The sequence below is a fragment of the Gymnoscopelus braueri genome (genome assembly GCF_963280865.1).
Source record: "Gymnoscopelus braueri genome assembly, chromosome: 10".
Classification (NCBI taxonomy): domain Eukaryota; kingdom Metazoa; phylum Chordata; class Actinopteri; order Myctophiformes; family Myctophidae; genus Gymnoscopelus; species Gymnoscopelus braueri.
This window is the reverse complement of record NC_137611.1, coordinates 26,896,835-26,923,767: the sequence shown is the minus strand read 5'-3', so window position 1 is coordinate 26,923,767 and position 26,933 is coordinate 26,896,835. Positions and strand designations below refer to the sequence as shown.

The 26,933-nt window shown below is 42.6% G+C and overlaps 3 protein-coding genes across 4 annotated transcripts in view; 1 reads left to right on the top strand and 2 right to left on the bottom strand.

Annotated features, from left to right (window-relative positions):
* The window catches only part of ripk1l (receptor (TNFRSF)-interacting serine-threonine kinase 1, like), a 733,201-nt gene that overhangs the window by 549,924 nt on the left and 156,344 nt on the right, over positions 1–26,933 (bottom strand). The window lies entirely within an intron of this gene.
* On the bottom strand, positions 11,997–12,794 carry LOC308093482 (uncharacterized protein; the record flags this gene model as incomplete). Its single annotated transcript, XM_080439820.1, has 1 exon — positions 11,997–12,794. The coding sequence occupies one exon, from the start codon at positions 12,792–12,794 to the stop codon at positions 11,997–11,999; it is 798 nt and encodes a 265-aa protein (XP_080295946.1).
* LOC308094411 (phosphatase and actin regulator 1-like) overlaps positions 22,180–26,933 on the top strand; it is a gene marked incomplete at its 5' end in the record, with an annotated part of 40,135 nt that continues 35,381 nt past the window's right edge. Inside the window, 2 exons of the mRNA XM_080441056.1 lie at positions 22,180–22,495; positions 25,364–25,528. Coding sequence (XP_080297182.1) covers positions 22,180–22,495; positions 25,364–25,528 — 481 coding nt within the window. The remainder of the gene's footprint in view (positions 22,496–25,363; positions 25,529–26,933) is intronic.

Sequence of the window (26,933 nt, the reverse complement as noted above, 5' to 3'; positions counted from 1 at the left end):
ACAAATGCACACATCCACATGCGCATGCATGCACACGCACGCGCACACCATGTCTATAAATTAATGCACCGCCATCTGGGCAAGCAGCTGAAGGATTAGGGTGTGTGTGTGTGTGTGTGTGTGTGTGTGTGTGTGTGTGTGTGTGTGTGTGTGTGTGTGTGTGTGTGTGTGTGTGTGTGTGTGTGTGTGTGTGTGTGTGTGTGTGTGTGTGTGTGTGTGTGCGTGCGTGCGTGCGTGCGTGCGTGCGTGTGCGTGTGTGTGTGTATAGCAGAATCATGACTGTGTGTGCTGGGACTACCAATTGTAGGTTTTAAGCCACAATGCAAGTGTGTGTGTGAGAGCAGTTAAATCTAGCGTGGGAATTTAACTCTGATCGTGTAAACATTATAGAGATAACAGTTCAATTAACACAAGAACTTCCTGTGTAGATGTTCCTCCTGTAGAAGAAGAAACAGTACAGTATGAGCGTGCTTGCTCACCTTAATTGCTGACACAGCATCCCTCTGGTGAAGGAGGCTGTCTGCTAGTATTAATTTGCCCATCATTCAGGCACTACAACCCAACTACAGCGACACTGGTATCTACAGCATATTTCTGCAGACTCATGCTGTACATATGCACAAAAATAACCCCCCCCCCCCCCCTCGCTGTTTATGTTTCATGTCTGTCGCTCTAGCTATTGCATAATGTCTACTCCGTCGTACGATTAAGTATAAATGACCATATGTACTGTAGGCCTATAAAACCTTACCTTACTCGTACAATATACTGGAAGTGCCTACTTACTATATATTATGCTGAATGCATCATGCATGCACATGTTCTGCAATTAAAACCATTCGGGAATTGTGCTCTTTGGCTCTTTAAATGAGTCACATAAACAGAGATTTATGTTTTCTGTGTACATGATGTTTGGGTGTGTGCATGCATACACCCAAACCTCTCCATAAATCTCCTACCCACATTACATTTAAGATGCAATGTTGAATGCCTCACTTTTTGCAGTTTTTACAGACTGCAAAAATCAACTACAAAAGTGCGTCCCTCTGAGCACAGATCCCCGGCAGGCCGTGTTCCTACCCAGGGCTGTGTCGAGTGCAGCTGTTTAGCACGTGTGGCGCCCTGTATGGGTGGAAGTGCTTTTGGTTCTGTGTTGTTTAAAGGCCCCTGAATTTGTGATTTGTGAGATTTGGAGCAGATGGGACGCTGCATTGGTGGCATTTTGTGCAAAATGGGCCCCTCCCGCAAACCTTGAAAGCCATTTGTAGCCAATTCAATTTTGGGGATTGTACGCCATGGTTCAAGAGAGCGTTATAGGGCAAAAGGTGAAGCGGCCTGTTATAGTAGCAGTATAGTGGCATTGGCCAGACGGATGACACACACACGTTCCTCCACGGTGGAGGAACGTGTGAGTGAATCCACGTTATCAGTCTGGCTAATGCCAGGCTACTGTTATAGTGCCACAATGAGGCCGATTAACTAAATTGGGTGTGCCAGTTCTTTCTTGGCCTACTGGGAGTGTGCGTGCAAAGTTTCATTCCAATCGGAAACTCTGTTCATGATTTGTGGCAAAACGGGCCCCTCCCATAAACTTTGAAAGCCAGTCGTAGCCATTTCTGAATGGAATCTGAAGAATCTGACAGATACGTTTTGATCGCATCACTACAGAGATATTGTGTAACGATGTGCACGAGTTTGGGAAAAAAGTGTGTTTTGCAAAATGGTGGAAAATCTTGCAAGCGGAAATAAGCATGGCCTATATGGGGAGCTGTGTTATGATCCAAGGAATCCATTTTGATTGTACGTTGTACGGTTCAAGAGTTATGGGGCAAAACGTGAAGCGTGCGTGCAAAGTTTCATACTGATCAGTCCAGCGGTGCCCGAGATTACCTGTTCACATTATGGACAGACGGACGGACTCACAGGAGCAAAAACATAATCCCCATCGCCGGCCATTCCGGCCTGGCACGTGTTAATAATGACAAAACAATCATATTGCAGTTTGCCGTCACTGAATATTGTAAGTGAAATATTATTCCCTTTGCTATACTGTACATGCTGCAGGCTTTTCTACATTATGTTCTTGTAATATATTCTCTACAATTTTGCAGAAACTGTGATTAGCAGACTGCATAGAATTAGTGCCTAGTTTAGATAATTGATTTTTTTTCCCCTTGATTTCAGCCAGGCCAGGCATTTGTCAACATCAACAATGTCTGAATTTAGGAAGCTGTCTGAAACACCTTTCCATCCATGAAAAAAACACCTACCCTTTGTCATTTGTAAATTGCAACGGTCAATATTGCAATTTAGCAGTTTGTATAGCCCTAACTCGCAGTGCAATGTATTGTAATTTCAACCTCAGGTCTGCTCAGAGCCTCTGGTCCCTGCTTTGTCATATTGAACATACGGCACAGCAGACCTGCTGCACAGAAGCTAATAATGTTGAGCAGCTGTATGGCAAGTGGGGACGCTGACAGCTGGAGCTTCACCACATTACCTGGTCTGAATGCAAATGGCCCTCTGGTGGAGCCCAGACATGGCTGCATTGCAGAGGGTGCAGGGTGGACAGTATGTGGTACTTCCCCTGGCTCGTGGCCAGATGGAACATAATTCCCCTCACGCACTATCATACAGTCTGCATTGATATGCAAAGGCAGGTGCACGTTTTGGTTTAAGCTCACATGCACAGAAAGACATGGGTTACTGACATTTGAAGTAAAAAAATAATAAATAATAAATAAAACAATGTACATCTTTTGCAAGTTATTTAAAGCCACTCATTTGCATTTTTATATATTCTATTCAAGAACACAGCCCTTTCTGTACGTTATGATGGCTTTGACATAAATTACGCTCTAAAACAGTCATTCACAATATATAACACAATATATAACACAATATATAACAGCGATTCTGAGGGGTTTGTAGCAGTGATTCAAGGCTGATAAAATATGCATGCAGGCAAACACCCAAATACACACACTCTCAAATTACTGTGCAAGCCCTGCAGTAACAGTAAGGTAACAAAGCTGAGCTCTGCTAGTACCTTCCCTCATCCTTCCCTCTCTCTCTCTCTCTCTCTCTCTCTCCTTGTGTTCTGTTTTGCACAGTTTCTACGTTTAAGCACTGCTGTGCTGTCCCAGAGAGTGCAATCAATACCAACCCTCCAAACAGACAGAACACATCTCTGCTTAGCCCACTGCAGCCCCGAGAACAGGACAAAAGCACAGATACTCTGAGCTGGACTTATCAGTTCCTGATCTGCTCTGACTATCTGATCTGTCCATTATGTAGGCTATAGGGCCTAGTAGCTAGGCTACATTCCACGTGGGCTCAGTCTAAATCAGTGGTTTTCAACCTTTTTCATGTCAAGGACCCCCAAATTGACACTTAGAAGCCCACGGACCCCCATTTGAAAATATATGCCATGGACCCCCATAAGAGAAGATTTGTACGGCTCTAGCAGTGATTTTCAACCATTTTACCCCCAATTTGACATGCATTAGGGCTACCGACCCCCATTTAACTCTGGGACCCAAATTTATATTGTAAAATCAATGTTAATTTAACCTTACGGGTCCATTTGGTTCCATTTGTACACTCTCTGAGTTACAGACCCATAAGGGTCCATTTGGCTCCTAACTATATCTATCATTTAGCTGGGGACCACCTGGAATCCCTTCAATGACCACTGGTGGTCCCCGGACCACTGTTGGTCCCCGGACCACTGGTTGAGAACCACTGATCTAAATGAATCCCTTGGCAGAGGTGCATTGGTGTTTAGTCCACTGTCTGTTGAAACATGAGGGAATTTGCTTACTGTGAAATGAGAAAGGACTTGCACACAGACTCTTGCTGAAGATGGACTGTATGTTTGTTTGTAGCTCTAGTAGTCGTGTAGCTAAAGGTGTTTACAAGGTCAAGAAGTCAGGGGATATCAGTTTTGGTTTTGTGGTCAAGGGGAAGTGCATTTTGTATTGACTTGCTGGGAGGCAGCGACAGTGAACTCTGCTGAATTCGCAATATTTGTAGATGTTTGACAACAATGAAAAGGGGAGGCTGATAGATATCATCAGCTCAGCTCTCTATCTCTCCCTCTCTGTCTCTTAGGGCTGTACCTATCGATTATTTTCTTTTTTATAATTTTATAATTCCCCTCATTTTCCCTTTCATTTAGGAACATGGCAAAACAAATCATATCTCAATGCCCCAAAACTAAAAATAATAACTAGTAATAACTAATCATTTCCCGCTTTTCTTCTTTTTAGTTTTTTACACAAACAAAAAAAAAACGGATCAAAGGATTGATTGATTGATTGATTGATTGAAGTACTTTATTTAGAAAGACATGGAAAAAGTACATGGAAGTAGAGTTAACAATACAAGGTCCTCTAAACTGGATCGCCCATAAAAGCACAACAGCTTATTTCAAATGAGATCCCCACGCACTGAAATCATGATGACATTTAAGAAAACAGACAAATATACATTACTAGTATGAAAAACAAGAGATATGTACAATAAACAGTTCGAGGAGGGGGGCAGTTTTGAAAGTGAGTAGGGTTTTACACTCCTTTACTCCTTTTGGTAGGGCATTCCACATTTATGTTGCATAGCATGAGAACGAGTTCATTCCCTTGTTTGTGCCAAATCTGGGTTGGACATGATCAGTGGAGCTGCTTCTGGTGTTGTGATTGTGGACTTTATTTACATTTTGGAAGTATTTTGACAGGTACTTGGGTATCCCAATGTTGTGGTGTATCTTGTAGACCAGGCCCATTGTAAGTTGCCGTACTCTGTCCTCAACCCTGAGCCATCCGACCCTAGCAAAATGAGCCGGGTTTAGGTGGGTACGACACAATCGAGAAACAGAAACACCAAACGTAAAAGAGTCATTCCACGAGACCGTTACGATTGGTGTCCCCAGGGGTGTAGTGGAGGGATATTTAAAAAAATATAATTTGCACATTTAAAAGCAACAAATTTGTAACAACAGCATAATATTGGGTTGTGCAGGTGAGATTTAGAAAACCCTGTGGGGTGGTCCACAGGCCAAATAAGCAGACTTGGCAAGAGTCAGACTCAAGAGCTAAGGGTGGATCAGAGGTTAACCCTAAAACCGAAATAAAGTTTTAAAAAAAGACCTCCAATCCGCGCAAGACCCGACACATGCAGCGCGCGTGCATGTGTCAAAGAGGTGCGCTCCCCCACTTCCAAAATTAGCACTACAACACTGGGTGTCCCCTATAACCTTTGATTGATTGATTGATTGATTGAATTGAATTGATTGATTGAATTTTATTAGGCAAAAGAATGTAAAACAACACAGTTACATTTATAATACTTTTGTCTAAAAGGTCCGACCAAAAAAGTCCTTGCAGACTTGTTTCCGTTGGGGTCCTTGAATTAATTTCATAGACATATATAGTAGCAACCAAACAGTTCAAAAATCAACATAAGAATACAGAGAAAAAATACCACTATGTATAAAAAATATATACCAAAAGAAGAAAAAAAGGGGGGGGAGGGGGGTCGTCTGTCTACAGGGAAACTGGTACTAGCTCCTCTTTTGGCCTCCAGAAAGATGAGTTTTTAGGGCTGTTTTGAATGAGCCCAACCTTTTTATGTGTATTTTTATGTGTATTTTATCTATTGGGTCACCAAGATCAATTTTTAAAGTCTTTTTATCATCAACAGTTTCCACCTTCTTTTAGAACAATTTATAGTCATTTATGTACTCTCATAATGTGGTCGTAACAACTCTGTTACATGAAATAAAGATAGAAAACAATTATTTGTGAAAACTATCTTTGTTATTTCAACAACATATCTGATTTCTTAATCTCATGCATGCCATGTGGTCTCCTCATAATCCCCACAGGTAGAGTAGTGGCCACCTTGAGTAAAAAATCACAACCCCGTTCCACTCAACCCCGTTATTAATTTCAACCCTGTTATTAATTCATTCTATATAATAATAGGGATGTAATGCCTGAGATGGGAAAATATGTTTTTCTGTAAGTTAAATATGTTCTTCGGGTATTCAGAAAAGTAATACATTTGGGCTTTCCAAAAACAATAGTCCAGATCGTACCCGTTCGGTGAAATGACTCAAATAATAATAACAAATCAAAACAAAACTAAATACGATCGATTATTTTCTTAGCGACGATTGTTCTATGGATTACTTTTTCAATGAATCAACATTTAAAAGATCAACAAATTCTATTAACCAGCCCTATTTTATATTTTGCCACAACAGTGTCGTGCAAAAACAGCCAGTGAAACAGTGAAAATAGCCAATGTACAAGCTCACAACATCTGCTAATTTCACAATTTTTTAAATGTTTTGAAGATTTTCGCCTATAGAAGGGATAGGGATTGATTATTAATTCAATCAATGAATCAACCAATTATCTTTTATGATCAATTAAATTGATTACTTTGATATAAACTGTTGCAGCCCTAGTCTCTCTCTTTCTGTCTATCTCTCTCTCTCTATCTCACTCTCTCTCTCTGTCCCTCTTTCCACAGCACACACAAGGAGATGCACACACACCGTCTCAGGGCACTTGCACTTAGCAGCACCCACTCATACTCAGCACACACATTGACCTCATGATGGACCAGCACTAGCAGTACTGCCTCTCCCTTTGAAGCATCAGGCTGGCATCATTCCCACATGAACGCACACTCTGACTGCAGCACAGGTTGTGCTGAAGTGTCTCCGCTCTCAAAAAAACATGAGTGGACATATCAGAAAATAACTTTGCTGCGTCCAGGTCTCTAATGGTACTGTGCTTGCGTACGTGTTTTATTAACCCGGGTCAGCACCTGACCAGAAAACCCAGCGAGCTCTGTAAACAAAAAAATTGATATATTTATTTTTATAAATAAATAAAACACAAGGCAGATGATTCAGGTTCAGACCCCAGTGAGCATCACAGTCTGTCTCCTTTCCCCATGGTCTCTCCCTCTGCGACATTCTCATGGGGGGGGAATGACTCTGGCTCCTTTTGCTAGCTGAGAAATAATGCTTTGTGAGAGCAAAAGCCTCCCAAGCTGAAGAAAGCTGTGTGATGATGCGCTTTATACTGTAGGTCACATTTACAGCAAGTGTGGCAGAATGTAGGGGATGAGAGGAAGGGGAAGGGGGGGGTACCACTGAATTAAAAAGACAGCTCTGCCCGCTGCCAAAAGCCAATTACACTGGGGGGAGGGAGCTCCTGCATCAGGATCCTCTTTACTGACAGTTTTATCCAATTTAAAGCCTAGCAGTGTGCTGTGAATTTATATTGTCCGATATCTGGTAAGTTGTAAACATCAAATGCAAGGGAGTGTATCTGCAACCAGTCCATGTTGCTGTGTGGCCTACTGAAGTATGATCTTCAATACTTAACCACTTAAGCTCTATATACTTCGTCATACGATGAATAGTGGGGAGGGTGGGGGGAGTGTACAAGCTCACAATGCATCATGATGCAATCCCCCAGTAATGATCAGGGTAGAAAAGGGTAAAATGGGTGGAAATCAGTGTTGCCAGATTCTGTGAGAGAAACAAGCAACCGGGTCTAGGAAAACCGGCCCAAAAGAAGCGACTATGGGCCACATGAGCACTTTAACATGTACATCAGCTATTTGAAAATATTTTCAAATAAAATCTTGCGGGGAAATTATAATAAGCAGATCTGGCAACCCTGGTGGAAATGGCGAGTACCGATCTCAGAGAATGGCATTTCTTGGTCGTATCGCAGATGCAGCTCCCATGGTGCACTGATCCTTACGGGCATTTCTGCTGACTGGGTTTACAGGCTGAGAACGCTTTCAGTGCTGCTGCTGCTGCTGCTGCAAACCTTGGACTGAATTCAATCAAAACTGCATTGCAGCTTTCAGCTGTCTGTCAACAATGTTATCCTATAGAGGGGTCACATTTGGCCACAAGGATGCAATCGTACCTGTATGTGTTTGAGCAGAGACCTTTTAAAAAATAAAAACAAGTTGTATTGGTGTGACATGTCTATTACAGTCGCCGCTAATATGATAGTCATGAACAGGACTATTACTTGTAATGGAGTATTTTTATATTGCTCTATTGGTACTTTTACTTTAGTAACGGATCTGAGTACTTCTTCCACCGGAATCAAGTGCTTCTTTTGTTATGCTAATACCCCTCTCCAGTCCTGGCACAGATTAGTCACATATCGTGTTGTCATGTTATCCTTAGCACTCTGCAATTTTGCACGGAAGCATTGAAATTGCAATACTTGTCACTACCAGTCACATGGCATTTGAGAATAAGCATTGCAGCCGTTCAGTGCTGTATATGTCACAGGGAAATTGGGATTCCAGGGAAATTGAAAGAGGGGCGCTCGCTTTTAGGCGCAGGGCTTTGGCGTGAGGCGGGGCTTTTCGAGACAGGGTTTTTTACGCGAGGCTCGCGAGGAGGAGGAGGAGGAGGCAGGAGCGGGGCTTTGATACGAGGCGGCGCGAGGAGGAGGAGGAGGCGCGAGGCGGGGCTTTGATGCGACGCGGACCGCACGTGATAATAGTTATTGTCCATGACGGAGGCGCGCCGACTCAGCAGAGCTTGAGGCCGAGGAGACGCGCCCGAGCGCCTCCAGGCGCGAGTGCCCGCGCCGACCGGCCGAAGGTCTGCTGAGTCGAATCAGCGCCGTCCGAGTTGTAACCCGATAGGGGGAGAATAGATCTTTTTATGGGTTACTATCCACTACGACACACATGTGTGCGTGTGTGCATGTGTGTGTGCGCATGCACAGACACGCACACGCGTGCGCACACATGCGTGCGCACACATGCGTGCGCACACACACACACACACACACACACACACACACACACACACACACACACACACACACACACACACACACACACACACACACACACACATGCGTGTGGCTTCATTGCCATCTAGCATTGGTTCTACAGAATTGCCTGGGTGGGTGGTAAAAACAAGCGCTCCTCTTTCAATTTCCCTGGAATGCCAATTTCCCTGTAACATATACACACACACACGCACACGCACGCGCACACACACACACACACACACACACACACACACACACACACACACACACACACACACACACACACACACACACACACACACACACACACACATTTTAACCATTTATTTATGTCCACATAAAGGAGAATACATACATACAGGGACACAAATATTATAGGTGCTGTAGGGTTACATTCACAAAATCACGCACACACGCACGCACACACACACACACACACACACGCACACACGCACACGCACACGCGCACACGCACACACACACACACACACACACACACACACACACACACACACACACACACACACACACACACACCGTCCCAGTGGATGTTGAGTCCTGTATGATGAGCATAGTAGTGGTTGTGAGTTGGCAGTGTGCTTTGTGGGCTGTGAGAAGAACTCCTGGGTGTAAAGTGGTTACATAACGCAGCACTACCTTCGCCTGAGACCATGAGATATTGGTGTTAACGTCTGCCGAGCCCCGAACAGGCCGGAGGGCAACAAAGCTCTCCAGCTGATATTAGGATATCTCACCCCCCCCACACACACACACACACACACACCAGAGGGTGAAGGACAGCTAAGGGATTGAGTAAGAGAAAATGAGAGGGGCACTGCAGACAGACTGCCTTGCACAGCATCTTGGAGATGTGCCACGCCACAGCCTGCCTACCTGTGAATTCTGCAGTGCCTATTGGAGTGTCCATGACAAATCGTTGATGTGTGATCTCTTCTATTTCCATAACATGCTCTCGCCTCCTGTCAGGTTATTGTGTGATGCAGTGGGACCCACAGCCATGCTTTATTAAGGTTGGGCGATATGGATGGACAAGTCAAATATCACAATATCTTTGACAAAATACATCAGTATATGCCCATATATGGGCATGCTGATATGGCCATATATGGAGATGTCTTTATCTGTGAGCCCTCGTCCCTTTTATGCCCATATTTGGAGATCCCTGATGTCATCAGTATATGCCCATATAAGGGCATGCCCCTTTTTTTGCCCATATATGGAGCTGAGTGATTTGTTTGCGCCTGATGCCATGACGCCATGACAACACATTGCAACATTTGATTCTGTGGATACCAAAAATGAATATTTAATTATATGATATACTATATTTACTAAATACCCTTTGCTTTGCGGTTTTCAAAAACAATATTTCACAGAATTAAACGTTTTATGGTCATGATTCACCAGGAGCCTGGATGGCTTGATTCTAGGCTTAAAATAATAATTATTTTTGGAAATCTCTATGGGAAAAATTAATGGGCTTTTTTAGTGGAACCACAAAATGGCCGCCACTGCTATGTCCTATAGGGCTTAAGTGATTATAACTTGGAAAATAGACTTGTCCAAAATCCTAGTTGTCTAGCCTCATATCATATCGATTTATATCATCCATCTAATCCCCAGCCCTATGCTTTATTACCATAAACATCCTTTTGTGCAGCACATTCCTTCTACTGTATGTTCTCCCTCTTGTGAAGACATTGCTTGTGCAATGAAATGTCTTAAGGATAGCATTTCCACATCCCTTGTGGTGTCTTTATGGTGACTATGCTTACAGACACCTTTTTCTTCCTGCACTGCAGTCAAAGGTAGGGAAACAGATAAGGGACAACTTCAGATATTTAGATACTGTACTAGTCCATATCTAGACAACAATGAGAGTTTCTTTAAAAAATATATATATATATGGAAATAGCATAAAATCAGAAATGCTCTGCATTACTGCTGGAAAAGCAAATGTCCAGTTATTAATCATGACATATACTTGCAATATGCTTTGGAAGCCTCTCTACTGCTGTTAGTGAAATTAAATGTATATTGATGATATAATATCTTTGCATTTATAGAGAGCTTTGGTGAGTTTACCTACCTCCTTCCACGCCTGACACCACAAAACCATTTTTACTGGATGTTTCCTGTGCAGCTTTGCTGTTCAAACACTGATTTCCAAAACATCATTTGTTTATGAAAATGCCAAATTGTAACATAGGTATCGTTTTTTCCACATTATTTTAAATTCCAGCATTTAAAATGATGCTGCCCCGTCTTTAATGGAGCTGTGATAGTTTCCACGCAAAACAAACTGCCTGTCACCCTCCATCAGCAAGCCTGCAGCACTGTTTCTCAATTAGCACAGTAAATGGAAAATTCCCAAACAGCTTCCTCTAGACTTGAAAAGGCAGTATTCCCTATATGGTACTGAGATATAGATGAAACGGCCTTGATGCTTAACTGACTAAATAAGACTTCAGTGGCAAATGAGACGATATTGATCCTTTTTGATCCACATAACAGACTACAGTTCCTCTGTCATGCAGTTCCTAGGCAGGTATGCTGCTGCTGAGGTCAATTTGCATTCCAGTGCTTTCCTCTGTGTGATTGCATAGATCACATAGACTCATGGAAATCACAAAATGACTTCTTGAACACTGTGGTCAGGGGAGAACTTTGAAAGAAAATCTAAAGGAAAATGATGAAAGACAAAAATTGAGAGTTTATGTTGGTGGGGAAGAAATGTTTGGTTGAGCTTCTCCCACGGAGCACTATTGCCCTCTGGTGGAATAACACATATTTACAACAGCACATGGATACACTATTGTTCTCCCCACAGTCCATTTAAAGACCATTGGATTACATTCTGGGGGGAATTTATTGTATATTTTATGTTCATTTTCAAGATAAGAAATGTCTGTTTTATGGACAGTAGAGGGCAGAGAAGGGGGGTGATATGCAGGCTGCATGCAACTCAGATCTTAAAAGCACATGAACCCTGGAATGGATGTCACAATAAAGTGAACTGCAATCTAGCAGTGCACCTCGTGTTTTAAATTGACACCAAAGATTCCAATTTTTAAAGCATGTTTTGTGAGGATAGTTTTTATACCATACAGTACGACAGCACAAAGGACGTCACGTGGGCTTATGTTACAGACATTCTTTTTCTCTGTGCTCCCGAAGGCGAGATTTTCTTGCAAACGTCTTGCCACATCTAGGACAGATAAATGGCCTTTCCCCTGTATGGACCATCAAGTGTTTCTTCAGTTCACTATTTAACCTAAAGGCTTTGCTGCAAACTTCACACACAAAGGGCCGCACCCTGATGTGCTTGGCTCGACGGTGAGCCACCAAATGGGAATGTCTTTTGTAACACACAGCACAGTCTTCACACTTGAATGGCCGCTCTTCTGCATGCTGAACCATGTGTAGCCTGAGTTGAGCTGCACTTGGCCAGCCCTTCCCACACGTATCACAGAGATATGGATTTTGCCCAGAGTGTTTATATGGATGCCATTTGAGGTATGTCCTCTGATTTAACTTCTTCCCACATGTTGGACAAGGGTACCCACCTGTGTGTCTCACCATGTGTGCTCTCAGGCAATCTTTTGTGCTGAACTGTTTACCACAATAGGAGCAAATGCAGGGCTGCCGGTCTCTGTGCCTCTTCCGATGCAAAATTAGATGGGCCAAAGACTTGAAGCTCTTCCTGCATGTTTCGCAGATGTGCAGCGAAACAGGCGGTAAGAGCAATTTTGCGGCGTGAGCTTTCTCGTGTATATTCAGCAGTGTGAGCTTTGTGAAACACTTCGTACAAGAGGAGCACTGGTACAGTTTCTTTTTTTGGTGGTGTCGAACCAGTTCACACAGCCTCACGAAGGTTCTCTTACACAGCGGGCAGGGGTATGGGCCTCTTACTTGGTGTGATTGCGAGTAGTGTTTTTTCATGTCGACAATTTGCAAAAAGTTATTTTCACACATGGTGCACATGATGACACCGGGGTTTCTTTGGTGGTCCTCTGTGAGAGGATGTGAGTGCAACTTTACCGTCCGTCATTTCAGGCCTTCCATTCTCCCCTAGGTGCTTCTCGTGAGGTTGATCCGTTGACTGGAAATTACACGCGAGAATGACTAAATGGTTTGGGTCCGCTCGCGTCCTTCTTCGACCGGTTCTTTGAGAACATTTACTCTGGTGCTTTTCAAAACTCTTAGAATAAGTAAAACCCAGGCTACACTCTGGACAAATAAGTGACAATTTGGAAGACTGCACTGAGTCGGCACCTGCATCAGAGTCTGACAAGGCTTGGGATGAAGAGCTTGACGAGAAGGCTCGCCGTTGATTCCTTTTAGATGAGCTGCCCGAGGATTTCTCCTCTGCATAGTCTGTTTTTGTTTGTCATTTTCCAGGTCTTCATAATGATCAAAGTCTTTCCCACAAGAACACAAGTAAGGGCTCTGATCGGTGTGATATCTCATATGCTTTGTCAAGTCATGGCAACTAGTAAAGATCTCCCCGCATATAGAGCATGTTTTGGCACGGCTGCTTCTTTTATACATTGGCTCCTCTGTTGGCTCAGCAGATAATGAAAGCTCGGGTAATGGATTGACTTTTTCAGTGGGTGAACAACACCCTTTGTCCTTATCAAGAGGCAGGGATTCGGGATCTTGAATTAAGGCTGCAGAACTCTTTAGATCTGTCCGTCTATTTCTTTTATTCATGACAACACATGACTTCTGGTGTTTGTCAAAGCTCTTCGGGTAAGTGAAGGTCTTGCCACAGCCACGACAAATTAGACTGTCATGTCCATACAACTGCTCTAAGTTTGCAATCATTGATGACTCATGGGTTGCAGTGCTTGCCAACAAAGGAGGGTCTCTCTCAGTTCTCATTAATATGATGGTCTCAGTCTGTGCTTTAGGATGCAAATCTGTTTTCTCAAAAAGGCTACTTTGGCTGGTAGACTGCTTTATGTCTGAGTGCTCTTGTTTTTTACCCACGCCGTTCATCAGGCAACATCCCTCAGCCATCTGATTCCTCTTAAGTTTAGGAGTTAAGGAGATAAAACCCTGGCTACAAACATGACACTTAAAGCTTTCAGATGCTGCTCCACTGACAGTCGGTGAAAAGCAAAAACATGTTTTGTCTGATTCAATATCACTAGAATCATTCTGATCACGTTGACGCTCTGCTTCAACAGAATGACCTCGATCTTCAGATAAATAATCAACATGCCTCTCTTCACCTCCAACCACATCCCATGTGGTCTCATGCGATTTCTCAACTGTTATGCGATTTCTCAACTGTTTTGAAATCGTTGCCAATTGAGACATGGTTCTGCCAACCTTCAGGGGCAGGCATGGATCCAGAATTGGCAGGTGTGTTTCTTGTGCTAGTGTCCGCCTTCTGAAAGTAATAAGACAGGCTGGAAAGGATGCAGTCTTCACCAGATGTTGACAACCCTGGAATAATTGAATACAAATCATTTCAACCTTTTTCAACAATTTGAGAAACAGATAACTAAGAAGAGAGGTAATAACTACAGCCTGAGTCCTTGTCGCATTCCTAAGCCAATCATTTGATGACGGAGTCTCCTTTGTGTCTCCTACCGGAACCGCTGCCTTCGCAATCAAATTATTGGCTTAGGAATGCGACAAACTAAAAAATATCCATGAATTCAAGTCTCCATGAGGTGACTAATCGATAGAAAAAAAGAAAATTTTTGGGTGAACTATCCCTTTAAGCCCTATTCGAAAATGTAAAAGCCAAACTACAAGGTCAGTGTTTGTAGATCTGCTATTATGGAACATTTTGTAAAACATAAAGAAAATTTCACATATTATGACATGCCCAAAATAGGGATGCCCAGTTGAGGGTGGTTAAAAGCCAGGAAGCATCGCCTGCAAAATGACCAATAACGATGTTGTAAAAAAACAAAAATGGCCGATATATCGGCCAGACCGATTTATATGTCAGGCTCTAGTAATAACTGAGTGAAAACGCCAACACAGTAGTACCTTTAAGGACCTCATGCCCATGACATTTGTGATGCTGAATAAGTGTATTCAATGGCTGTGGCTGGTTCATGAACTCCACACACTCCTTCAGGATAGAGGGGGAGAGACTGAACCAATCAGCTGTCTGTGAACAGAACACATCGTTAAATCAGATCTGCAGGCATGAGCTTTAAGTTGTATTGTTAATTTGACCATGCAATGTCTTTTCAACTACAGTATCCAGTCTACTTTTATCACACTGTGCCTTTGCCGTTCTTACTACATAAGGGCTGTTACAAATGGGGGGGTTGGAGTATTAGAATATTATTTCACTATATCTGTAATATAATTGATTCCAGCAAGTCAGTAAACCATTCCTGCATTTCAGCACTTAAAACTCTTAACAAGTAGGACATATACATGTTTTAGGGAATGCGTGCATATCCCATATTTTAAATAATTTCTGGCCTGGTATTTTAACCACTTACACCCTATACTTAATTAGCCTGATTCCCAAGGGCTCTATACTAAGCCCCCTCCTGTTTTCACGCTGCACTAAATATCTTCACCGAAAATAGCCAATCTTCAAGCTCACGGCATGTTGCATTGTGACTTGCTGTGAGCTTGTAGATCTGCTATTTCTGCCAAATGTTTACCCCAGAATAGGGTTTAAGTGGTTAACTTACTTCGCTAAAGGGATTCTAATATGCAAGATTCTACAATGTGTAGTTCACTGATAAGAATAACTGATATTTCTCATGTAATGCTATAGTTACAGTATGATACAGCTCTATCAAACTAGCCCTGTATATTGACTATACAACAAAATTGTTACGTCTAGCCCCTCGTCCCCTCCACATCCTTGTGCTGTGGCCTCTCTGCACTTTTCAGCGCCCCAAGATGAGAGCTTTGTTGACCTCCAGTATGCTCTGAAGGTGGGACTCCCTGTCTCTGCTCTGAAGAGGCCTCTCTCTGCCATCGCTATGAATGGTCACACCATGGGTCCCATCACACACCGGACCCAGCCCCTCACCCTCACTGTCTCGGGAGATCACGCGGAGGGCATCTGCCCTCTTAGGTCATTCACTCCGCGGATGCCCCGTTCATCCTGGGCAGACCCTGGTTGGAGCTTCACACCCCCCACGTCTGCTGGAGTTCTGGGCGCATTCTCAGCTGGAGCGCCGCCTGCCAGGTCTGCTGCCTTCGGCCCGCACCGACCTCCGCCCAAGCCGAATGTTCCCCTGCCCTGGTTCCTCCCCGGCTGAGGGGTCGGCGTCGGGCTCACCCCGACGTTCCCCGCCAGTCGCCAGGTGGCGACCCTTGGAGGGGGGTCCTGTTACGTCTCGCCCCTCTTCCCTTCCACATCCTTGTGCTGTGGCCTCTCTGCGCTCTTCAGCGCCCCAAGAGGGCGCCACAGGACATTCTCAGCACACCTGCCTCCCGTTCCCAATCTCCTCACCTCCCTGGCCTGCATGCTACTCGGGCCAGATCTTAACCAGTCTTACGTTTGGTAAAGTATAGCCAGCCTTCTTAGATTCCAGTGTTGTAGAGCTAGCCTGTTCAATTTTACGCAGTTGCAGCAAACTGTTTTTCCCTTGTGAATTTGTCACTGACACTGCTTCTCCTCTCCCCTCCAGTACCCGGGATCCCCGAGTCGGGGCAGCCAGCGGAGCCCACACCCCTCTTCCCCCCCTCGTTGATTAACTTGTGTTTTATAAAGTCGCCCGTGTGGGCTTTAGCCCTCTATTTGCCTCCTCCTTGCTGTGCGTTTGGGTCACACCACACATGAGTCCTCACAGAAATAGTGTCATTTGAACCCTGGTTCTCAAGGAACAATTTATTGATTTGAGCTGCAGTGATCAGGGCAAGGCATAATATGCAGTAATGTTCAACAGAAGTGTTAAATTCTCTAACAAAATAAGGAGATTTTCCATTTTGATGCTAATTTGATGACTACCGTCGGCAACCTCTAATTCATTCAGTAGGAAACTACTTGACTGATTCATTCAGTTTAATAAATATGAAACACTCCCAACTAGGCCCAGGATTAGAATCCTCTTAACGTAGGTTAATATACTCTTTACAGTTACACATGCATCTTTATTAAGAAATCTATTTCTTCATCAGAAATAGAGCCTGCCTTCTTAACCATTAAAACCAGGAAAGCATCCGTGTCATTTTAGATTTGGCTATTCAAAAATAGCAGATGTACAAGCTCACAGCTGCGAGATTGTACATCTGCAATTTTTGAACATTTGTGAAAAATCTCGAAAGTGTTTGAAAAAAGTTTGAGAACTTTAGAAAGCATTTGTAGAGTCGGTACTCAGGTCTTAATCTGGTTAATTAACACAATATTTGTTGACCGGGTCCACCAGGGGTCTGTAGTACGTTGCACCCTCCTTTTTCCCCCTCTACACCAAATCTCTGCAATACACAATTGCAAAATACACAATCTACAAGTTGTGTGAGTTCTGGCACAGTGGAACCTACCTGTTCAAGGTTTGGAACAGGCTTCAGCTTCTGCAGACTGGAGAGGAATTTCATCATTAGAGCCTGCAGGGCTGAGTCATATTTGGGACCAAACACTGTTGGGAAAATGTTCTAAGGAGGAACAAAGAGAAAGGCAAACATTCCATTCCACGAGTAAAGTAATAGAGCTCTTATAACGTCAAACTCATATCGTTGCTGTCGGGCAGAAACTCCATATTTCATTTTTTTTTTTCTTAAATGAATGCCCTACTTTATCGTACAGTATCACACATTGTGTGTATTGTGTATTTGTATTGTATGTAATGTTTTACTTACATGTATGGACCCCCTCTACAATTAGATACTGCATCTCAAGGGGCTATCCTGTCAATAAATTCGGACCACAAAAGTAGCAAAGATAGCCGACCTACAAGCTCACAATGCGTCGCATGCGTGATGCATTGTGAACTTGTAGATCTGCTATTTTAGCAACTTTTGACAAATTTGAAAGTGAAAGTGGTTCATTCTGCCTGTGGGGTTTATATAATATTTAAGCAATGAAACTAGAGCTTGTGACTAACTACATTGGATCCTTTGGAACACGGGTTATTTTTTTAACATTTCCTGAAAAGTAACAGCTTTGGACATACCGGGTTTCCACCCGACAGCGACGATGTGCACATTAACATAAGGTGCTGGGCTATTCAGGCAACAAAGTATAAAGACGTAAAGCCTGCTCTCAATACCCTTAATTTCATAAGCAATGTTCAGGTCGCATCCTGAGATAGCTTTTGTACAAGAGCTATAATAGGGCCATCAGTCTATGTGAGTGAAATCAGACAGGTGTGCTAGAGGTTAGATATTGTCTGATAAGTTAAAAAGAAATAAAGAAGAAAAACTGCAAAAGCTATGCCATCAAAGTGCCCTTGAGCAAGAAAGTGACAGGTGCAGTCAATGAAAAGGATAAATGCCTGAGGTGTAAAAATGTACAATAACAAAGAAAATACCTGAACAAGTTAATGTTATTGTTAGCTGTTGCTATTTGATTAGTTGAACATGATTCAAATATTAAAAAATATTAGCATCATATAAGCAGCACAGCTTTTCAATCATTGTACTACTGTATCTTAATCAATAATATCAAAACTTTATCATACTGACCGGATAAAAAGTATCTCTTTGGGATGGATCATCTACAAGAGAGTTAACAAGCTGAAAGAAGTTGGTCATCGATGTCTGGACCTCTAAATCAGATCTCTTAAAAAACAAACAAACAAAGCAGAAATTAATATCACATCAGTGAATTTAAATGATTTATGAGTATAAACCCCCTGGGTTGATTTAACTCAGAGTGCAACACTGAATGTTTAACTGTAGTAAAGCGTGTAGTTGTGAGAATTCACCAGGGACTTTGACCTCTTTATTCGTCTTTGTGATGTGGGTTTTTATTCTGGTCAAATGAGGCTGGATGGTGTGTGGACTGGCTAATTCATCAGTTCTGCACAACTCCAGCACCACCTGTTGACACAATTATAAACAGGTCAAATTCCTCTCTCCACTCTCGGAGTTATGGGGTCCTTGAAATTAAAAGGTTTTAGAACCACTGGTCTTAGCATTAATGTGACGTATACCAAGGCTCTATAGTGACGTCAGTGTAGTGAAGTGGAAAAGACGACCCTATATCAGATGTTGTCACAGTTTGACAACATCTCACTTTAGGGTTAGGCCAGGGTTAACCCTAACCCTCCAGTGCTGGATATAACCACTTGATCACTGGTGGAAATGATTACTAATGACTCATGAGAGATTATCATATATTAAGTTGACATCTAAGCATTCTCCATAACACTAACTATATAGAATGTGGTCTGCTCACAAGCAAAGATCATATCATATGGAAAATTGCAGAAAATGCTTCACTACGATGGGCCACTGTATGTTCAGAGTTTTCTGATATAGCCTAATGGACTATTGTGCCACCTGCTCATCATAAAGGCTTACCCATGCAGGCAGGCCCATAGCAAGTTGGACTCCCTCCCTGTACGTCAACATGTCGGGGACTGTTTCCAACACAGTGCTAACAAACTCCTCCAGTATGCCATAGTACATCACTGCTCCCTTCTTCACTATCTCCCACAAAGCTGCAGACACAAGCTCCAGGGGCGGAACGATGAGGCGCAGAGAGGAGAGGGGGAGAAGATGCGAGCCTATTATAAGTCAATATTATTATATTAAAACAAAATAATAATAATAATAATAATAATAATAATAATAATAAATAAATAAATACATAAATCCTGTCTGAAACAAAACAATATTTAATAATAATGTTGCAGTGGCAAAATATAAGTTGGGTTGAACATAAAACAGTGGTCTTTTTAAAACCTTCGATTATACATGATAACCCAACATGACGCAAAGCAGTGCACCCACCATCATCTGAAACAGTCTTGCTGCTCATCGTTGGCATAATAGAAATGTCATTTTTGAGGATTAAAGAATGTGTCCCATTAAGACCAATGGAAGCGATGGGAAACGAGTGTAGAAATATGGAAGCCACGTCTCCCCGACTTCTCTTCAGGGTAACGGCTGCATTACATACGCTCTCTTACGTCTTTACGCACGATGTTGATCTGGCGCTGCACGCACATAACTCAGTGGCATCATTCTTTGTTATACAGAGTGACCACTAGATGGTAGCATGGGCACGGATCTGAAAACGGATACGTTCCATGATAGCCCAGTGGTTCTCAAACCACTGACTGGGCTAATGGATGTCAAGTTTTCTTTTTTTATATCATCATACCATAACAAAAAAAATAGGTTCCTCCCAGATTATAATTGCATAATTATCCACAATGGCCCACAGCAAAATAGAATAAAGAAGAGGGTAAAACTATCACATTTTGCCATCTTGTTAATTTCCTTTCCAATTTGTGTCCTAATCTCCACATGCCTCTCCCTTCACCCACGCACGCGCATAGTGTGTGTGTGTGTGTGTGTGTGTGTGTGTGTGTGTGTGTGTGTGTGTGTGTGTGTGTGTGTGTGTGTGTGTGTGTGAGAGAGAGAGAGAGAGAGAGAGAGAGAGAGAGAGAGAGAGAGAGAGAGAGAGAGAGAGAGAGAGAGAGAGAGAGAGAATGTATATTCAACTTCAATGAGAAGAGATCAAGAATTGTGAAACTTGTGATGGCAGGCTTGGATGCAATAGGTTAGGCCAATTAAGCACCACTAGTATACACACACAGACAACCAACTGTAGCAACAGACAGAATGCAGCAGCAAGTGATGTGGGCAAATGCTTGGATGCCAAACATCAACATCTGTAGATAATGCTTACATTTACAAAGCTATGCTGCCTGTGCTGCAACTTGCATCTTAGTTTTAAACTTATTCCACTTGTAGAAATCATCTGAAGAAAGGAAGGAATTCACTATTTTGCATCTTAATTTGTAGCATGTGTAGATCATAATATTTTGTGGCTAATACCAATATGAACTTTTGTTTCCATCATTTAAGTGCTTTTACAGTTATTTTCTTTCCATAGGTTAGGCTACTTTTCTCTCATGCACACACAGGCCTGGCCAGATGTTCCCTTTGATTTAACCAAAGCAACTTTTAGTTTTAGCCCTGTGTTCATCAGTTCACTTCTAGGCTACTTTGTCATACATGGATTTGTACTGATTTACTCCACTGTCTGTATGTGGTGGAGACGTGGAGTAAAGGGGCAGAGGGAGCTTTCATGTCACTGGAATAAACTGCAGCTCATTTGGAGAATATCAAAGGCATGCACCCCAACCCCACTGCCTTACATTCACCAGTATGTTCACCAGTAAAGCCCGTATTTCTCCGAGCATGTACAAATGAAAAATATACGGTGCTTACCCGGTTGCCCCAAATGTTAACTCGTCCTTCGGAGTCTTTGTGCAATGTATTAGTCCATATTTTTCAATAGATATGTGTTTTAATCCCGTCTGTGGCCGAACGCCATTCCCCTCCTCGTTTACTTCCTGTTTACATTGAGTGTAATTTCGGCTTTCACCGGATGCGCCCCATCAGTAGGCTACCACCCATTGAGGAATAGAGGGAATTTCCGACAGAATCCGACACAGACGGGATTCAAACACTTATTTATTGACAAATATGGACTAATACATTGCACAAAGACTCCGAAGCGCGAGTCATACTCGATAAAATACATATATGACGGTCTTGATCATCCAAGGCTATGTAAAATATACAACGTTCAGGAGAATGCTGCATTTTATGCCAAAGAATCTGGTGTGGAGTGTATTAGCCTACAATAAACCAAGCAGGCCAAAATTAACAACTCATTGGAAGTCGACCGTGCATTGGCCATTCTGGAGGAGCGCACGGTTCAGCCAATCACACGCGCTCTGCGTTTGGAGCACTAATCGCGGATTAGACTGCAGGTTTGAGAAGTGGGAGAGAGGAGGTGGTCCAGTCATCATTACTATTCAAACAGTCACACATTCTATCATCACTGCTGCTGCTGCTCACTCCACCACACCATGCACAGCCTGCCGCTAGTCTAGCCATTGGAATCTCAGGTGCGAGTGTGGGAATAAATAGATGGGTGTGAAGAAATGGTGGAAGCTGGCTAAATCAGGTAGGAATCAATTGATGGCCCCTTGAAATCTCGAAGAAGCTCGCTCGTCATCACCGTGGTGCGTGTGTGTGTATGTATGTGTGAGTGTGTTTTGTGCGCACCGCAGAGCAGACCGCGTCCGTTTTCGCGTGGTGTGTCCATCCCACAGACTGTTAAAAAAAAAGAATGGATAAAGTGACGCCATTGGTTTCTACAGAGCCGTTTTGAAGCCTGTTTTTCAGCGATTTTGGTCCATCCATCATCATGTACAAGACGGCCAGTTACCCCCCGCCGGTGGATCCCGCGCCCACCATCATGCACGGGACTCCGTGGTTTACAACAACTGGGTGTAGGGAATTACACAACAACACGCCCGTGGCGGTGGAGAAGAAACCCAAGAAGAAAGCGTTCAGCCTGGTCAAAATGATGTCTCTCAGCAGCAGCAGCAGCAACAAGAAGAAGCCACAAAGCAAGCGCCAGCACCACAATAATAACATGCCGTTTACGATCCACTGTCACATCGGGAAAGAGATCAAGCACATTTGCAGCAACTGCAGCCGCGGGAACGATACACAGGATGGTGAGTAAGATCTCCACAGGCTGCATCCATCCTACTGTGGTTTGGCCCATATAGACCTGCAGTGTAGGCGGATACAGGATAGGTGGGCACTAGGGACATCTGGGCATCTCGATGTAAAATTGGCCTTTTTTGTCCAAAATGTTGAAAAATAAAATATTTGAAAAATGGCCTTGAGTAATGTAAAGTGTGCATGATGTGAACATGCACGGTACATCACTATCGGACTTGATTTTATCCTTCAACTTCTTGTTTATGCCCCAAAATGACTGGATGTACAGGTTTTGTAACAATTTGTACCAAGTGTAGAAATATTAGACCTTAATTGTCGAATGTTTAAGCATGTTCTAATCATGTATACTTTACTTTACTTAAGATCTTTTTTCAAATATATATATATTTTTTAACATTTTGGACAAAATAGACAATTTTACATCAAGGTGCCCAGATGTCCCCAGTGCCCACCTATCCTGTTTCCGTGTGGGCTGGCTACTGCTATTCATGATACGCTTCACATTCATTGCGTCTGACTGCAATGATATTGTGCACATTTGACGATCAGTCTTTGCGCGGTAGGATCGTGCATTACCTGTCGTTCTTTATGGATTCATCTCATCTGGTGGTCATGTGTGAATATTAAGACAATAAATGCAAATACACACCACACCAGGTTGTAGGCTGGCCTATACTGTATGTCTGTACACAGCCACCACACTGAAGGAATTCCGTAGAGCGATAGCCTACATTGGATTGATTGCCTGCTGAAAATAAACGACACCAATATGACAAAGCTTTCGTATTCGCACTATTCTGCGAGAAAAACAGGATACAAATATCGTATTGTAGACTAATTTGCTCTGAAAGGGGAATGGCGTGGTTTCAGTTACATTCCGTTATCGGGTCCTGGAGTAGGCTAAATGTGGGTAATAAAGATGAACATGCTATTTAAATGGCATTTAACTAACATTCTCATAATATGAACTCCATTTTAAGAATATTTCAGCCTTTTTTTCCAAGGATCATTACATCACCTCCCAGCCATCTTGGTCACCAAACAACAGGTGATTGTAATTGAACAACAGCTATAGCCAATGGGGCTGTAGGTTTATTATGGAAAGTATAGGCCTACTGCTTGTATAGGCTACCACTATTTTACTGACATCAGTGGCATGATGCATGAAACCTAGTATCATGACTGAATATTTCCCACACAGCTCCTGTTCATTGTACAAATGTTTTGACAATTGTCAATGCAATTTATATTCTGACAGATTTTGACAGGCTGCTTTTGAGAAGGGCTGCTTGGAATGTAAGCTTTGTGTCACCATAGCTCATGAAGTAGTGCTGTGTATGTATACAGAGATTTGCAGTGCACTAAGGAGCCAACATGTCTATATATTTTTTTTTTTTAAAGAAGAAAAAAAGATGGAATGTTCCCTACCTTAACCCCCCCCCCCCCCCCCCCCTTCCCTTTTTACTTATTTTGATGTAGCATTGCAGCAATTATATCTTTGTTGTGGTTGGCTGGCAGAGAAGGATTTTCACTCAAATCCATAGGGCAGATGTGGTCACTTTTGCCATCTTCTCCCATTTGTTACACATTTCCCCTTTTCCGGCCAGGATACCAGGTGACACTATCAGGACATATGCTGTGATGTAGGCCTGTTTAGCGGGAAAGCCTTGGATTGTTATTTCTGTGCTGTCTTGGATTTATGCTGTAGCAAAGAGGTTAATGTTGTGCTAATAACGTACTTCAGTCGGTGAGAACATTACGAGAGAAACATGTCCAATTTCTGAAGACTGCTGCTGGCCCTATTCATGCACTTCCTCTAAAGTGATGTTTGTGAGCTAGTATTTCTGTTTGAATCAAAGTCTCCAGTTTAATTGCCTCTTATGATCATCCCTCCTGACTTAATAAATCCTCAAGCAATTCTAAAATGTTCTGATCAAATGGACTAATTGTGTCACTGTGAGATAACAGATGAATTTGTGTTTTGTGTGTTATTCGAGGGGGAGCACTTATAGATGACGGCATCTGTTATGTAGTGAATACATTCACACCTTCATTTAATGATTGCACAAAAAAATATGTGACACTTTGCTTTTGATGTCATAAGCATGTGTATAAGGTTAAAAAGCTGTGCTTGGTGGTAGGGCTGCATGTAATGGCTAGAATAATAATCCCTATTTTACTTAATATTCTAATCACATCTGTGGTCAATTAGTCTGAAGGACCTCTGATGTTGTGCCTCTTGTGAGCCTGATGTGGAGAGATGGGTTGTACAGTGTTCTGCTTATTAACCGTTTGTATAAAGGTGAGGGGATGAGGGCAAAGTGCAATAGCTGACCAAATAAGGTGTTTAAAATAAATTGCCAAGTAAGTTTCATGATTACCTAAGTGTGAATCACAATCATTAACAATGTTCAATTAACTTTGCAACCCTACTTGGTGAATATTTAGGAAGTGGAGGAAGATTCTGCCCAAACAAGGTGCTTAAAGCTTAATTTATATAGTCCATCACACGACGGTCACTTACCCACAAAATGGTCTTTCTTGTCGCCAAGCGACACATCATACTACAGAGTATAATTAGGCTTAGCAGTCTGTAAAGAGATACCTGCCAAACTAGCACAAACCAATCCGTGTGATCTAGCCTCCCACAGCTCAGATTCAGATACACAGACCCACTTCAGACTTAGACTTGTAATCTGGAAGAGACTGCTTGCTTCCTTTTTTCTTTAATTTATTTTGTGGCCAAGCAAAGGTGTCTGATTCCCTGTTGTTCATTCTCCTGCAAGACTACCACAACTTCATTCCCTCTACATCCTGACCTACAGTTTGACAGCCCTTGTTTTTGGTCTCCTTAACAGCTGAGGAAGTTGAGAGGTTGGCTGCCATGCGCTCCGAGTCCCTGGTCCCGGGTACCCACACTCCTCCCATCCGACGTCGCAGCAAATTTGCCACTCTGGGACGTCTCCTCAAGCCCTGGAAGTGGAGGAAGAAGAAGAGTGAGAAGTTCAAGCAAACCTCTGCTGGTATGAAACTCCATTTGTTAAATTAACACTTGTTTTTTTTACTGTGTAATTTTGCTAGCATTCAGAATTTTACTGAGTATCAATGCGTGTGTGTACAATACACATACACGGGCGCACAAGCACGCCACACGCATCATAAACATACTTTTCTCCTGAAATGACATGGGTGTGTGTGGTGAATTTCCCCTTGGCCAGTCAGGGACAGAATCGAGCTAGGTTTCAGACTTCAAGGTAATAGAAATTGGTACAAATTGACTGAGTGAAAGTGCAGTTTTGCTGTTTAACTTTTTGAGCTCTCTTAAAGTCCCTTTGATCCTGCAGTCAGGGGCAAGTGAAGGACATGCTCCTGTCAGATATGGCTGCATGTATTTTACATGGTTGCACATAGTGTCTGAGCTATTGTGGAAGTCTGTTGAACATACGGTAGGAGAGGCTTTGGCACACTGCACTTTTGGATTATGTCCAGAGCTGATGGTCACGGACCACAGGTATGTTACTTTTCTAGACTCTCTCAAATGTACATTTATGCCCACGTTCCTGTTGCCGTTTTTGAGATTCATATTTTTGTTGTTGTACAAAGAACAATTATATGGTGCAAGTTCTTTACAACACACCACCACCTGAAGTGAAAACTAAAGGGGAATATCTGTTTTACTTAGGAGGGTGTGCAAGTACTCATGTGAAATTGTGACAGACGCACACCTGAATCTTGATTGGACAGGACAGGCTTTGTTAATACTGCATTTGTGTCTGCTGTGAGATTTAGTTGTGATGAATCAGTGTCTGTCTGTCTTCATTACGTTCGCCATGAGGCTTCACTGACCACTACATTGTGCCTTTCAGTTCACTTACTATTGGTCTTGTTAGCAGTACATTCGGTCCCCAGTATGCCATGATAACGAATACTTCTTTTATTTTTATCTGAAGTACCAAAAGCGAGGAATGCTACTTCTTTTCACCTTTAATACATTTTTTTAAATATTTTGTATGGAGGGGGCCTAATATTGCCTATCCTCATGGTTTTTGACTGTTGCTTTCCCTCAAGGATATTTGGCACTAGCTTGTATTTCTGGCCCTACTCTTTTGCCCCTGGCCCTGCAATCCCTGTTGAGTAAGTGATATTTTTAGTATCCCTCACCCAAAATGCTGATGCTTATATTTTAGAACTCCTTATAAACGGCTGGCCGCTGTCCTTTTGATCATTCTTTTAAATCCACCAGGCGATGATTATGAAACTTTTTTTCTCCCTGCATAGTCATATTTCTCTACGATAACATCACCTCCCCTCTTTTTTCCATTTTTTTTGTGAAGGACGAACTGATGAGAATAAAAGGTTTTGTATTTTTTTTTTTTTTTTAAACACTGCTGTTAATCAGTGGAGGCCAATGGATGAGCTCTTTTATCC